General features: G+C 44.2%; 1 protein-coding gene across 1 annotated transcript in view; it reads right to left on the bottom strand.

Moving 5' to 3' along the window:
• The window catches only part of PAH (phenylalanine hydroxylase), a 35,045-nt gene extending 22,895 nt beyond the window's left edge, over positions 1 to 12,150 (bottom strand). Inside the window, exons 1-2 of the mRNA XM_005421046.1 lie at positions 12,048 to 12,150; positions 7,901 to 8,008 (exon numbers count right to left, since the gene is read on the bottom strand). Of these exons, the coding sequence (XP_005421103.1) occupies positions 7,901 to 8,008; positions 12,048 to 12,089 (150 nt within the window). The 5' untranslated portion in view covers positions 12,090 to 12,150. The remainder of the gene's footprint in view (positions 1 to 7,900; positions 8,009 to 12,047) is intronic.
• Between the last annotated feature and the right edge of the window lie 3,410 nt (positions 12,151 to 15,560).

Raw genomic sequence — 15,560 nt, 5'->3', positions numbered from 1 at the left:
TCCCACAGAATGTCAAGTTGCTTTGCTGTTTATTTGAGGATATCTGCCACTCAGCAATGTCCAGAGCCAACCTGTTATCTCTTTCTGCTGAGATTTCAGGACCTCACAACAGAGAAGCTGAAGGGAGAGCCCTTCTGGTGACTGTTTATAGAGCAAGAATCCAGCAGCATATGTCCAACTCCCTGAACTGGCACTCCTGGAGAAGTGTGTTCTCATGTGCTGTGCCTTGCTACTAAGCCCTTGATTTCAAAATATTTACAGTGGCTCTGTTACTAGAATTGCTTTATAAATCTCAATTTCATTCTAGTCCAACTACTCCATCTAGCGTTTAATCTCCATAATTTCACATTGTTCATTTTTTGTATCCTTGATGTTGCCAAATCTTGCTACTGCATCACAGTTCTCCCAAGAGATGATGTTTTCTTTAAAGCTCCAACTTCTGGAGACAAATAGTTGCCTGAGAAAGGAGAATGGGGGCATTTTTTTGGTTTAGTTGTACATTTTAAGCAGTTTTCAATCTCCGCTTTTTAGTAGAGATTGACATTTTAACAATGTTTGCCTTCAAAAGTCAGCTAATAAAAGTTATTCCAGTTTTCTGAGCTATTTTCTGTTGATGGAACATAACTCCTTACCTAACACATTTGGAAGATCTCAACTGTCACATGTTTGTGGTGGGTTCCCATCTGAGCTATTAACATGGATCTCTTCTGCCTTTCCTATTTTAGAGCGCAGATGAGCCCAGGGAGTGAGATTAGAGTGTCTTTGCTGAATTCACCCCACCCACTGCAGCTGCAAGGAACTTGGAGAGTAGATTGTTACTTCTCTCCTTCTCTTCAGGTTTATGACCAGGTTGAGTCCCTCCCCTATAGACACATCGTGTCATAAAACCATGTGCCTGCTCTAGTTTTTTTTTTTTTTTTTTCTTAAACCTTTCTTAAAACCCCCACTCTGAGGGGTGGAAAAACTCAGCTTTCATTATTTTAATATCCAAGTCAATGGTACCTCTATCAGTGCCCATTAGAAAAGGAAGTCTCAAGACACATTCTCAGAGCTCAAAGATGAAGAATTAGGTTGAAATGGGTTAGAATTACTTCTAACAGAGTTTGAAGGGGTAGCAACACAAATATAAATTTAAAACAGAGACAATGGTGATGCAGGGAGGAGATTGCCCATGTCCCTCCCTGCCTTACCTCACAGTGCTGGATCTCAGCCATGGCTCCCTCTCAGAGTCTGTGAAGAAGCTCCAGCCCCTTGCCCAGGTTATTCCAGGTTTTCCATCCTAACTGAGCACCACCTATGCTGCAGCTGCCCTACACCAGCAGGAGAAAACCAGACTGGTGCTGCACTACACCAGGAGTCTTGCTGAGGTCACTACCAAGAGAACTTAGTCCCACCCTCTGTTTAATGGCCTGGTCACTGGAAAAGGAAGGTTGTGTGTTCATAGCTACACAGGGAAGCTTTCAGTAGAGATGGAGCCTTTCTGAAAATGTTATGGGTTACTACTTCCCATGACGCTCACACATCCTTCTGTTCACTAATTACTAAATGCTCCTATGTATGGTTCTAAAACTAAGTACAGCTGTGAAATCCAGCTGCTGCTTGTTTTCATGACTGTTGTCATTAATGAAGTTTGGCTTCATCAGGAGACCCCACATTGTTACCAGATGAAGAACTTTCAACAACACTATGGTGCCACTAATCAACACTTAAGTTAGAATTTGGGTAAAATCTCCCAAAAGAAGGATTTTATTCACACTTTCTGGTACCAAAAAAAAAAATAAAAATAGATGAGATGTTCTTTTAACCCTTGCCATTGTATAGTTCAGGGTTTTCTGAAGGAGGACACTTTCAGAAGCACAAGTATAAGCTCAGTATTTAATTTTCATAGATCAGAGGACTTAGGAAGTTACAGTGATGCTTTCAGCCATGGATTCCCAAAGCAAAGGCAAAGACAGCCATCTGATTCAGCTCTACTGTCCAAGAGCCTGCTTCTCAGCTGGAGACAGAGAGAATCTTCTCTTTCACAACTGCTAGGGTTTTCCTTCCAAACTCATGGAGGAAAAGTGTCTCACAGCAGGTGCCTGCCAACAAAGAGTGCCAGAGGGCAGCTGGCCCTGGAGCAACCCCTGGTGTCCATCACTCTGCTCCATGCCTGAAATTTGGCACAAGGCTTGCAGCAGAATCTGGCTACAAAACACGTGGTGCAGGACAAACCAAAAACGTGACAGCATGTGGCATTGCACAACCACCTGTGAAGAGAGCACTCCTCTCTTTAAACCCGTGGTCATCAATTCGATCCACAAGTCCTGCTCTTGAGGCCACAGGAAGAGGAGGGATAAGACCAAGGATGTGTGCGAAAACCCAGGGCACAGGGAATATTTTTCTGTCTGCCCTGGGGTGCCCTGACCCCCAGGGGAGCACTGACTTTGACCCTCATTCATGGAGAAAGTTTCCCAGACTTCAAGATAGACTGGAATCCACAAAAGTGTGCAATAGATTATAGAGAGTAGTGTAAGTGTATCACTTGGTGAGAAATTTAGATTTTGGGATTTTTAGTATGTTGTGGATGGAAGCAAGATGGAGGGCACAGGGTGTTGTCCTGGGTTTCTTCTTCATGCTTCTTCTTCCTTCTTCTTCTTGGGTTTGGGTGGCATTTTGTAATTGGGCAGAAAAGTCTGGATTGCAGCTCTTTGGGACCAGTTATTGGGTTAAAAGGGAAAATAATCTAGGTGTCAGTTCTTAATTGTATAGTTTAAAGACCTTGCAACAAGAGATTGTTGGCCATTTTGTGCCTTGCTAATGAAAAGCTGCTGAACTCACAGTAGTGAGACTGTTTTACTGATAAGAAATAATAAACACCTGAGTCCAAACATGAACTACCATCTCAAGTGCCTTCAATCCAGACCCAGAGAAACCAACAACTGGAACCCCCACAGATGTGGATTTGGAGCAGCGTTATGAAATGATCACTGCTGTGCATATGTACAGTATAATGAAAAAAAATCTTGTGGTAGAGGCAAGCCTGTTCACCTATCAGTGCAGGCTCCCTGGCCAAAGTGACTCTTTTCTTCCCCTGGTTTGGAAACAACCCCAACCACCTCAGAACCAGTGCCTTCCCAGGGCACGCAGAGATAACAGTCACGTAGGACTTTGTGTGGAATGACATTCCTAAACAGAAACAGAGCAGAGTTGCCTCTGCTGACTCTGAAACTGGCAGGTCTCTTTTATTACAGCTTTTTACTCCCATCCCATCCTTCTATGGAACAGTAACTTACCCCCATGGGACAGTAACTTACACTGGGAGCAGGAGTACTTGGTGCAAATCAACTTTTTTTTCTTTTTGCTTTTGAGCTAGAGCCCTACCCACTGATGGCTGCACCTGGCACTGAAGTCCTGCTCTGTGTCTGAGAAGGTCCCATCACTGAGGAGAAGATAGAAGGTTCCTCTCTCACAATGGGTTGAGCAAACTCCTGATGTATTCTAACGTTTGCCACTTGAAACAGCTGACAATCTACTACTCGTAAATGCATCAGGAAAAGAACTTCAGAGAAGATTTGTGTATTCACAAATTCATGTGGGAAATCTGCAATTAAAACTGAAGGCCATGCTTTTTGTATATGGAAATTCTTATTTCTGATATTTTAATCATGAATTTAACTACAGAAAAGGCAATCTTTGAGGGGGAACAATGTGGGGTTTTCTTATCTTTTTTTTTTTTAGAATGAACTTCGTTGTTTAAAAAAGCTTCCTTGATTTCAATAGGTTTTTAACACTACAGAGAAACAACTATTTCTACTAAGTGTAACACTTAGGTCAACCCAAAGTGCTCAGTTTTGCTTTTTCAGTTTTGATAAGAAACTTGGAAGATTTCTCTTTTTTTTGGCCTCAACTTATACTCTGAACATTTTTGATGTATCCAATGAATCAAAAAAGAAACACAATTTCATGATGACTGTTCTGTCTTTTAAGCATGATACTTTACTCATGTGTGCTCTTCTGTTTCAGATGAAGTTATTTATTCAAGTTTTGGCTGCCTAGCTGTCATCTTCTACAACACAAATAAACAGCACAGGGCTACACCAAGGAGTACCTCAGTGTACAGCAGATCCCATTAAAATTAAGTCGGTGTAAAGACCCTGCTGGTGGATTTGTGCTGTCCCTGCAGCCACCCTCAAGCCTGCAATGAGGGCAGAGGTGACAAAGGGGCTTTTCAAGTGCAAAACAATTGGGTTTGACAAGCAAAAAGTGAATGTCTGCCACATCCCCAACATACAAACAGAGCAGCTAGTGTGGAAGCAAAGCGGATTCAGCTCTAGCAATCTGCTTATTGCTGAGCATGACTGAGCTGCTAACACTTCACAGCAATCAGAGGGTGAATCTGGCCCTGGAGACACATCTCTCCACAGGACAGGTGAAGAAGGGGCTGCAGGGGCTGTACTGCCAGCAGTGGCAGAGCTCTCTGCTATGCCAGTCCAGGAGGAACAGATTCATGCAGTCAGGCAAGGATTTGCAAACCAGAGAGAAGAGACAAGAGCCAGTGATCAGAGAAGCTTAGAACACTGCTGAGGTCAGGTGTTTAGATGGGTCTTCCTGAGCAAACATAAGAAAAAAGTGGAAATAATCAAGCATGTTTTGGACCCAAAGCCAGCAGACAAAAAGAGCTGAGTTCATTGAGAAAATTCCTCAGGAAAAAACCCTTCAAGCTACACAGGAAAAATAAGAGTTGTCACAGTAACCACATACTTGTGTGCAACTGGGACCTGAACAGAAAACTAGAGTTTGGGTCTGTGAGCAAAAAAACAAATGTGAGCGTGCAGTACTCTGCCAACTGCATGAGCAACCCTGAGGGATGTTTGAGTAGGACAAGCATTATTTTTTCCACAAAACACATTAAAATTCTCTTAATCTTGGGGCCTCAGAGGACATAATTCTGTGCCATGAGCTCTCTGCAGCGCCTAGCCTTGAGCCTCCCCCTGCCTGGAGGAGGCTCCCCTACCTTCAGCCCATCCTGGCTCCCACAATGGGGGCTCACCCCTTCCATCCATCTGGGCAGTGTTTGGACACTAATTCCTTTCCTGGGTGGTTTGCTCTGTGGGTGACTAGAGATTCTACCTGCCACGATGCTTGATGAGCCAGAAGTCTTGGACCTCATGATATCCAGGGGCAGGCCCAGGCTAGAGCACACCTTTTGGTGTCCCTTTGTCTTGCTGCCCATGGAGAACAAGGGGACTAAAGTCTGGACAGTTTCACCCCAGCACAGGAGTGGGACATGGGTAGGGTGTGAATCCTGGGAGGGCATCCCAGGAAGGGACTCAAGTGTGGCTGAACACTGCTCCCACAGAGTAAAAGCAATTTTTTTTGCTTCTTAAACCAAGGAGAGGATGAGCCTTCCCAGATCCATACAGAAACCTCCTCTACAGAAAGACATCCTGTGTGCTGATGGCTCCTCAAGATTTCTCCTTTCTTTAGATATCCCCTCAATTCCCTATGACTCAGTCTGAGTCTGGATCTTGCTTCCATGATTCCTTCCCTGGGAGAGAGGGCAAATTTTCAGTCTTTCATATTTACAGCTCATTCAACCCTCCTCCTCCTCTCCCTTTCATGTCCCACATTAGTTTTACAGACTGTCTGGAAAAGAGGCAAAATCCTCAAAGCCAGTGCTGGAGGCACTGTCCCTTAATCACTCCCAAATCTGAGCTGGGAGGAGGGGGTTGAGCTGTGCCCTCTGCCTGCATTCTCATGCAGGAATGACCAGAGCAGCAGTCTGGGCAGCCCCATCCCAGCAAGGAGCAGAAGGTTCAGACATAAAACATCAGAACCAGCAGCTGCACAAGGTGTGGACCCCCTCCATGAAGTGAACAATTGCAGCTCCACATCTGCTCCTGGAAACAGCCTGATCCTATTTGTGGCTTGTCAGTTTTCTCTTTTCCTACTGCATGAAGCAATGACAGCTGGAGCAGCCACCCTCACATCTCCTCTTGTGAGGCCCCTCTGAGACAAATCCACCACATTTCCACAAGCCAGCAGCAAGCTGGTGACACAAACCAGGGGACAAGGCTGGGTGTCTCCCTGCCCAGGGAGCCCACCCACAGAGAGTCTAACTCCAGTAGGATCTCTCAGCTAATGCTATTAGGCAGAGAAGGAGAACAAGACAAAAACATTCCCTCAAGTTCTCCCTGTTTGTTTCCACTCTTTACCTGCCTATCACCACTTTCTCTGTCTGTGCTGTGGATGTCAGTGAGCACAAAGTCTGTTTCTCTGAGGCACCACAGCTATGGCCCAGATGGAAAAAGGGGAAGGTTCTCCCAGCTGTGCATGTATGTAAAACTTACACCTCTGTGCAGTTCTTGGAACAGAGTTACAACAGCCCAAAGGCTGCTCCGGTTTACACTAGGAATTCACTAACAACAGCCCTGAGGAGCTGTGCTCGTACCATTAAATCCCATCCATCCATCCATCCATCCATCCATCCATCCATCCATCCATCCAGTACAATGCCAGATAAGAGCACCTATGCCAAGTCTCTTGTCAAGCCTTGGTGCTGGAGGAGCTGAGATTTAGCACAGAAAGATTTGGCTTTGTTGGGTGGAAAACCAACTGAGTCCCAACCTCTCAGCTGGAATCAGGGCCACTGAGAAAAAGGGATTCTGTTGGTCTAGTTTAGGTATCTGCTTTGGGGCAGGAAAAGTCACATCCAAGAAATGGTTACTTCTCTCTTTCCTATACTAGCTCCTCTACAAAGGAAGCTCAGAAAGTTCCTCTTTCTTTAGAGATGACAGCAATTTATTTAGTAGACATCAATGCATTTATTAAGAGAATATCAACAGTCTCATTAATTCATTTACAGACGTGCACATCACTGACATACGGACATTTTGCAGGATTTTACTAGTGAATTCACTGATTTAGACTTGCTCTTCTGTTGTTGGTGAATTTCCTTTTATCCTAATGAATCAAATATGTCCTAAAACTCATTATTATTTTTCTTTTGTACCCATAACACACAACTTCTCCTTTCCTAGTAAATTCAATTTATGAACGGAAAATATGCAGGCCACAACTTCTTAGAGTGTTCTAAAGAAATTGCTGTTTTCAGGCACAACTATTACATAAAAAAAAAAAAAAGAAAAAAAAAGCCACAGAACCAATATAAAAGTGTATTTACTCGGGAGCACAGAGTACACAGCTCAGTGTGTTGCAACACAACCATCCTAAACCACAAGGATTTTGTGCTTTTCAAACAACATTCATGACATCTGGGAAATATTTCTGCAAGAATAAATAAGCACACAATGTCCTGAAAGGTAAATGGCTCCTTGTTTCCCCAAAAATTTTCCAAATCACTCAGCCTAAGTTACTGAGTCCCTTTGGTGTGAAAAAAAGTGCTGTCATTTTTATGCTGTTCTGTAGGCACCCTCTACCCACTCTGCTAAAGTACTGCAGGTGGGAGATGGTAGAATAATTTATATCAGATTTTTTTGGGTGGACAAGAGCGAAGAGCTGCCTCAAGCAGAAACACCTTGTGCAATGTGCATTGTGAGTCACATGGCTCACATGCAGGTTATATTTGCCTTACAAGTTATAAGGCAAATTATTTGGTTATAAGTCAATCTTAGGTCACAGCCCAACTCACCTGTACCTTTACTACAGCAGTTATGATTAAATATTTCCCTTTTAAGTGGAAAAAATGCATTTTTCCCACCCTCATGTGGGGTAGAGGTTTTCATTTAAAAAAAGCTACTTCTGCCCCAAGACTTAAAGGGATTTTAAACCCCAAAAAGAAATGGAGGCTGCTTTCCCCTGTAATAGCAATGAAATAGAATCACAAACACAACCTCCAAGACCCTGAGAAAGTGTGGCTGCTAGACAAAATTGCAAAGACCTGAAGGAAAATATTTACCTCAAACGTGCGCAGGACTTTAGCCAATGCCCCGACTTCTTCTTTCAGAGAGAAAATCAAAGAAATCACACCATTTTTACTGGGGGAGTCTTCAATGTAGCTAGATTCCTGAAAGGAAAGAAAAAATTCACAAACAAAAATGACTACCATTCACCCTAGGAGTCCATTTTGCCTTTCTCCATGTCCCTTTTTGCACAGCACCAGCGATGTAAAGAAAGGTATAAAACAGTTCTGGGGCTGCTCTGATTTATGATGGCAGAGACACAAATCCCTTCTCTCCAACTAGAGCCCTTGTGAGAGCAAGGTAGTCAAAAAGGACATGCAAATAAACCTAACACCATCCTGCCACACCTCACCCCTCAGAGATGACTGGAAACATTTCTGCACTTTGGTTTCAGCTCCAGTCCAAAGTCCTTCCCTCAAGCTTCCTTTTCCTCAGCACTCAGGGTTAAGCAGAGAAATGTGGGTGAGCTCTGTGCAGAGATGCAGATCTGTGCTTCCCTTCAGTTCTGCTTGTACCTTCCAGGTATCCCCAGGAGAGAGTTAGTATTCACAGGAAGGATATGGAAGGTGATTTTAAAACAAAATAACAACATCAAGCAAAGAAAAGAAAAATAAAAAAGAAAAATGTTGGAGCAAACTTTTAGATCTTCCCTAAATCCCACAATGAGTAAAGACTCAGGGCAAGATGTGTTTTAATTTATGTTTGTTCCCATTCTCTCATTGATTTTCTGCTCTGCAAATTCCGAAAGGCAATTTTCTGTACTCTCAAAGGTTTATTTTCATTATTTTCCCAGTTCTCATTACTAGAATGTCTTTGCATGTCTCTACATGTGTTTCTTTTCACAAAAGCCCTGTTAAGAAGGGAAGAGCTGTTTCACCACTTCTGAAAGAGGAAGCTGAGCCCTGGAGTGGAGGCAGGTCTTGAGAGCTGGGTACTTGGCATGGCAGGTAAATGCCTGCTGAGATTTCAATCACCTAATTTTTCTGATAGTAGAGTTAATTTGATGTGCAACCATCACAAACTTTTGGAGACCACATTAATATCTTATTTGTGTGTTTATTTCATTTTTCCTAACATCTACTGGCCTTGGACAAATTGCCTGTGGTTGTTATTTCAAAGATCACACCAGATATCTGCAACACAGAGGAGTCCTGGTGCAACAAGACCTGGGCTAAAGCTTGATTCAAGGTACCCATTCAAATATTACTTATAAATATCTGTATTTTTGGGCAGAGCTTGCTCTCATTGTGGTTATTGCTCAATTGAACATATAAATCAGAGTAAAAAGAGTCCCAGTTCCCAAATATTGTCCTCAGCAAAGATAGCCTTTGTAGAAGACAAATTAACAATCAAAGCCAGCTGCCCTGAAGCCATGAAGCTCTTGGTGGGCCTACATTTCCTGAGGCAGAGCTATGAAGAGCTGCCTTCTTTTGTAAAGTAAATAATTCTTCAAGTCATCTCCAAGGCTGCCTCCAAGCTTGCTGCTAACAGACTGGCCACACATTTTTCCATATGGCTTTTTTTTCCAGAGCCTGCAAAGGTTTTCTAAACGTCTTCCAGCTTTATGAGGGACCTCTAGTGCAAACTGTAGGAGAAGTGCTGCACCAGAAGGAAGATTGCCACCTGTTCAGCTGTGACACTTCCTGCAGCATCTCTGTGTCTCCTGAGTCCCCATGCAGCCAGGAGTCAGCCCAGCTCTTACATGGGGAGGACCAAGAGGAAAAGCAGCTGGAAGTGATGTGTCAGCTGGCTAATGAAACCCATTTACACCTCAAGCAACCACAAGGGAAAACGATGACAGGAGTCTGGCAAAAGCCAAAACAAATGTCTGTAGTACTGAAATTCTATGGTAGTGTGACCAAAACTGTCATCTCAAATACTCTCCATGCATTGCTTTTTCCTTCTGTTTTCACCCACCACAGCCAAAACTGATCTCAAGGACAGAACTGGCTCCACCATTGTCTGTCCAATGGGTCGAGATTTTGGTTTTCGCTGTCTGCAATGAAACTGCTCTAAAAGACATCAGTTATATATTTAAAATATTCTTGCCAAGTTATGCTGTGAGAACCAACTTATATGATAGATTGACTTGAATGTGTGTGACAAATAAAGAATTAATGATTTGCATACTTGCAGGGGATATAATGCAAAGTTGAAGTCCGGCAAGGCAATCCTGATGGTAATAATTGATCTCTTTGTGCAATGAGATTAGACAAAAAAGCCTTAAAAAAACCTTTCCAAACTCATTGGTCACTAGCTTTGATTTGTTGAGATCAGCTGCTTTCAATCTGTCCTCAGCCATTTTCCCAATCTTGTAAGTTGATTTATACTGGTGCTTAAGAGAAAGATACATTGCAGTAGGGAGCAGGCACTAATGCTGCAAACAGCCTCATACTCGCTTAACTTCTTGCACATCTGCATATGCACTCAGCTCCCTGGAAGGTCTTTTAACAAGCATCAGCCCACGCCTGAGCCTGTCACAGAGGTGACATCTTTAATTGCAAAGGGGGGGAAAGACTAAAATAATTGTTTTCCTGGTACTCAGTTCTTATCAAGATATCTGGAGGCAGCCTGCATCAATACACGCTGCAGATAATAAACCTCAACACGTGCATTGGAGGTGATAGCAGCAAAAACAGAGGCACTCACGTTATTGTTGAGCTTTTTGTAGTACTTATGCATAGCTCAAACTATTGATCAGTTTTTAGATTCACATTTTGGACTTTAACTTTTAATCCCTGGACATACATGAAGGAATTGCAGCTTTGGGGTAGTTCTACTGTTTTGTCACTATTGTGATTATGATTCAGAGTCAAAGAAACAAGTTTATTGTGTTGAAATATTGTCTCTGTGATATGTATATGTGATTTATAGTGTGCATAAATTCAGCTCTAATTTTCTTCCAGCTCTGTTTCTTTTCCAGAAAATAAAATGAGAACCAGTTGAAGAGCATGAACAACCATTTCTGGACCTAAGACAATCTCAAACAAAGTGTTATGTAGATACAAGGATAGGTTTACCTGAGCACAAACCTGCATTTTTAGTTAGCCACATTGCACATAGATTGGTATTGCCATTCTGACACAGGTGGCAACATTGGAGGTCAATAACACAATCCCATGAGCCTTCTAATCCATTGCTGAGACATTTAGCTAAAGCCCTTCAGAGTGAATTCCAACACTGGTAAAGCCAGAGAAAGTTTTTCTTGCAATTTCAGGGATATAAAATTTTCACCTCACTGCTGTAAAGTTCAAATTTACTAGATATGCAAAATATTTCAAATTAAAAGATTTCCAAGTTACTTGTGAAAATGGAATTAGTTTCCAAGTCAGATTTCTTAAGGCACTTAAATGCTCATCATGGCAGATATCATTGGAACCAAGCAATTACACAACTTGGATAAGAAGTAAGGTGAGACTCTAGAGAAATAGTGTAAGAGTTCAGCCTCAGCACACAAAGAAGTAGAAATAGAGGCTTCCTTGGCATCTCTGCTCTTATAAGAAATAGAAGCCCTTTTTGCACATCTGATGCAGCTTGTCTCTGGCTTCAGCAGCTTGCATAGGACAGATAAGTGCAGAATTTTGTCCTAATAATTAACCATGCTGGCCTCAGGTTACATCACTTGCTCCTGCAGTAACATCAGTGCCTGTATTTAAAAGGCATGAACTTCAGGTCTTTCCTGTATTTCCCAAAGCAAAGAGTTCAAAGTCAGTCAGTCAGTAAACATTAAAAAAGAGGACAAGAGAGCCTCAAATTTAACAAAAAGCTACGCCAGAAGAGCACATAATTTCATCTGTTTTCCTTTAACAAAAGAAGACAGCTTTTTTTCATCACACACATTTAAGACCTCCTATAATCTTCTGGTCTTTTTTGATTCTTTGTCTTTTTGCCGTGTACACAAGGCTACTGTTGCAATGTTTGTTTGCATTCTCACTGCATTTTTGTGAGCACAATTAATAGGACACAAATACAGAGCTGCCAAAATTGCTCAGGTACTGCAAAGCATCAGGACAGGCCACCTTGATTCTTTCCCTCTGAGGTCATACTGCCTCTCAGAGAGGGAAAGACAAGCATAGGAGTGCAGGAGTGAGGCAGGGCACTCCTCCACCTCTGCAAAAAGCAGGCACAGACCCCACCACTTACCTGGAAAGAGTCACCATTCATTTTGCAGTGCTGGGAGTCCATGTTGCAAAGGCAGCAATACCCACACAGGGAGGCCCCTCCACTACAGCAGGTGAAGCCTTCTGACTTAACTGCAGTGGCCAGAGATCTGTGCAAAGGTATTTAAAGTGGAGCAGCCAAGGCAAAGCCATTCCCTTTCCCAGCTCCCTCCCCTGGACAGCATGCCAAGGGGGCGTACACCCTGCACGCCCACCCCACCCACCGCTGGCACACCAAGCAGCCGCTGCAGCTCTCCAGCAGATTGTTTCTGGCTGCACCCAACGTGGAGGAGCAGCATGCTCTGAATTAACAGCCTTCCTCCTCCCGATCAACATCAGCTGTTTTCATTTTGTTCAAGGCAACACATGGTTTTCAGTTCAGCCTCCAGCCCATTCCTTCCCGCTGCAGCTGCGTGTTCAGTCTCAGGTGGGTTTCACCTGGGGGTCACTCCCCTTGGACAGATATCAGACATTCTCCAGGATTGCTCTTTGGATGTCAAATGTCAGGCACAGAAGGCTCTGGACAGATATCAGACATTCTCCAGGATGTGTTCTTTGGATGTCAAACATCAGGCACGGAAGGCTCTGGCAAGGCACAACAGCTGAAGGATTTATCCTTTAGTGTAGGACCTCTGGGGCTGCTTCCAAAGAGCTCAGAGAGCAGGAGACACCACTCTGCTCACCAGACACCAGAGAGAGACACCCAGTATGGGGGAAACATGAGACAAGAGTTAGCAGCATGAACCTCACACTGGGATATGAGCCTGGGCATGGGGAAAGTGAAGAAGTTAACGGAAGAAAAGGAACAGGAAAGAGTAGATCAGAGCTCCAGGGCAGGAAAATGTAGAAGAACTGCAGATGATGTATGTGTGCTTGCATGTGGTGTCAGCCATGGAAAGTACAAGGGGAACAGGGTGGGACACAGAAATGATTTCAGGAAAGGTTAGTAAAGTACTGATATGAAAGAGCCCAGACTTGGCTTAATAAGAGTCACCAAAGGGGGTAAAGGAGACTGGAAAGCTGTAGCCCAATATCAGGGGACAGGTAAAAAAATGAAGGAGTTTGACAAGTATCTATCTTGCTATTTGGGAAAATTAAGTCTTACAAACTGTGCCAAGGCAGGTAACCTTGCTATATTTTCATGATGAAGACAAATCCTCTTTACAGTTATTTTCTCCTTGAAGGAAGCTCTACTACGCATAGCTGTGCAAACTCATATTGGTGAACACTAGAAAAGACTAGCTGTAAATTTTTCATACCTACAAAACTCAGCAGCCTTGCAGTGGGGAAACTGAGTGGAACCATTTTCATAGTTCTTACTGTGGAGTCAGAATCCATCCCACTGAAATTATCAATTATGTAACATGCATCTGAAGTGACTCTGTGCTTTGGGAGCAAATACACACCTTTTTCAGAAGAGCTGCTTCTTTGTGCATCCTAAAACTGCCTGTAGGGTAGAAAGTTATTTCTGAAGTGATCAGCAAGCCTGTGGTATGGGCTGACAGGTCAAGATAGCCAAATGTGATGCACACTAAACACACTGGATCCTGGTCACATGGCAGTAGAATGGAGCAAGGAAAGGCAGAGCAGTGGGGGAAAGTATCCCCAATGATTGCCAGCAGTAGAAAACCTACTGAGTTTTTAACTACTCAGCCAGTAAATTCACTATGGTAGCCAGTATTTTGTGTCCTGTGTTTGTGCAGCACAAGGCACAGCCCTATCCATGATAGGGAGACTGAAGGCCACCTTGGGAAAAAATAACAATGAGATGAAGATGGCGACAACTCTGATTATAGCCCCTGCGCAGGACAAGACAGTCTTGTTTACCTTCCCCACACACCATGCCTTGCCACCTGGTGTATTTTTCAGTGAGATAAACTCTTCTCTGTTTGTGCCTTCCTCTTTCTTTCCTAACTCCTTCTCTTTTCCATGATCTTTAATCTCTCTTTTACTTCTTTATGGCTTTTACATGCTTTTAGTCTTCATTCCTTCCCTTTCTCCATCCCTTTTCTTACATGTGTCCACTCTATTCAATGGTAATGGCAAGACAAAGCGAAATATCAAATACCTAAAATACTGCTCCTGTCAAATCTTTGTAATCATCTGGTTTGCCTCCTAGCTCCTGCTTTTTTGTATTTATTTTGCAAGATTATCTGTCACCCTTGTTGTTACACAATAATAACAATAATATCACCAGTGTATTACCAGCAGTTCACTGGTCAGTCTGCACTGTCAGATGTTGCCTAGTGGCAGAAGGCACTGACTGAAGGAAACAAAGGTCCATCTTGCTAGGAGGAATTCCCAGTGTCTCCTGTTTTGGAGCAAAGTGGTGTGTGGGGCTGTGTGAGTATGTGTGTGCCCAGTGACGTTCCCCTTAGGAATATGCAGTTGCATCAGCATCTGTTACCTTGGGCCATTTGAGAGTCCAAACTGCTGGAGCTTCCCTGTCCTCTTTGAAGTACAACTTCAGTGTACCAAGCATGGGTTCATTCCCCTGCAGTGACACTGCCAGCCAGGTTTTCCCACTTGGGTTTCAAGCTTCCTCATGTGCCTGATTCCCTGGCCAGTGTGAGCAGCAGGGCTTTAGGTCTGTTAGTCCTGCTCTGGGCTTTTGCTGCAACACAGAGCATCCCCTCTACTTTCAACGATATGCAGATATGTGCTGATGTCCCACCTTGCTTTTGCCTAAAAACACGTGTTCTCCCTCCAAAACACACTTTCTTTGGGTGCACACACACACATGCACTCACCACATGTGGTCCTTTCTGGCTGTGCTCTCAGCCACAGCTCACAGGGCTCTTTGCACTGAAGTTGGCAAGCTCCCCTGGCCGGCACAATGCGAGTTCAAGGGGCCACGGACTTTGGCTGCTTTTCAGGCTGCTCTTTGCCACCATTTGCAGAGCGGCGGCTTCCCTGGAGCTCTGAGTCTTTGTGTCTGGGCAAGGATGTCCTTTCCTGTGCCAGGACATCGGGCCTATCCTTGGCCCGCAGCTCCCTGCTTCCCTGCTGGTTCGGGATGTCCCAGTGCATGTGAGGGTGCAGTAAGCAGTGGAAGGGGAACTTTCTAAGCTGGTGGAAAAAATTCCCAGATGAGGATTCCACGAGTATCTTAGGTGGTTTGTGTGTGTGTGTGCATGGGAGGGGGGCATCCCCCTTATCAACACCGTGTATGCATTTACCTGAGATCTCAGAGGGCTGTAGCTCCCCCTTACACCCCAGACAAACAGCATTTCTTCGCACGTCCCTCAGGATCGTGCTGGCAAAGCCACCCAGCACTGCAGAGCCGGGCTCCCCGAGACCTCAAGGCTGCAGCCCGTCCCTCTCCACCCGGATTTCCCCGGTCCCTTCCCTCCGGGGCGCGGGTGGCCGGGAGGTGGCACTGTGTCCTCACGGCAGAGTGGTCTGGAGGCAGCGGGGACCCGGGACACCGGCAATCCCCGCTGCCTGCCCTCCCCGGGGATAGCGGGGGATCCGCTTCGCAGCCTGCGCAGGCATC

This window comes from Geospiza fortis, unplaced genomic scaffold, assembly GCF_000277835.1.
Source record: "Geospiza fortis unplaced genomic scaffold, GeoFor_1.0 scaffold10, whole genome shotgun sequence".
Lineage (NCBI taxonomy): Eukaryota > Metazoa > Chordata > Aves > Passeriformes > Thraupidae > Geospiza > Geospiza fortis.
Note: the sequence above shows the minus strand (reverse complement) of the source record. Positions and strands in the feature narration are given on the sequence as shown.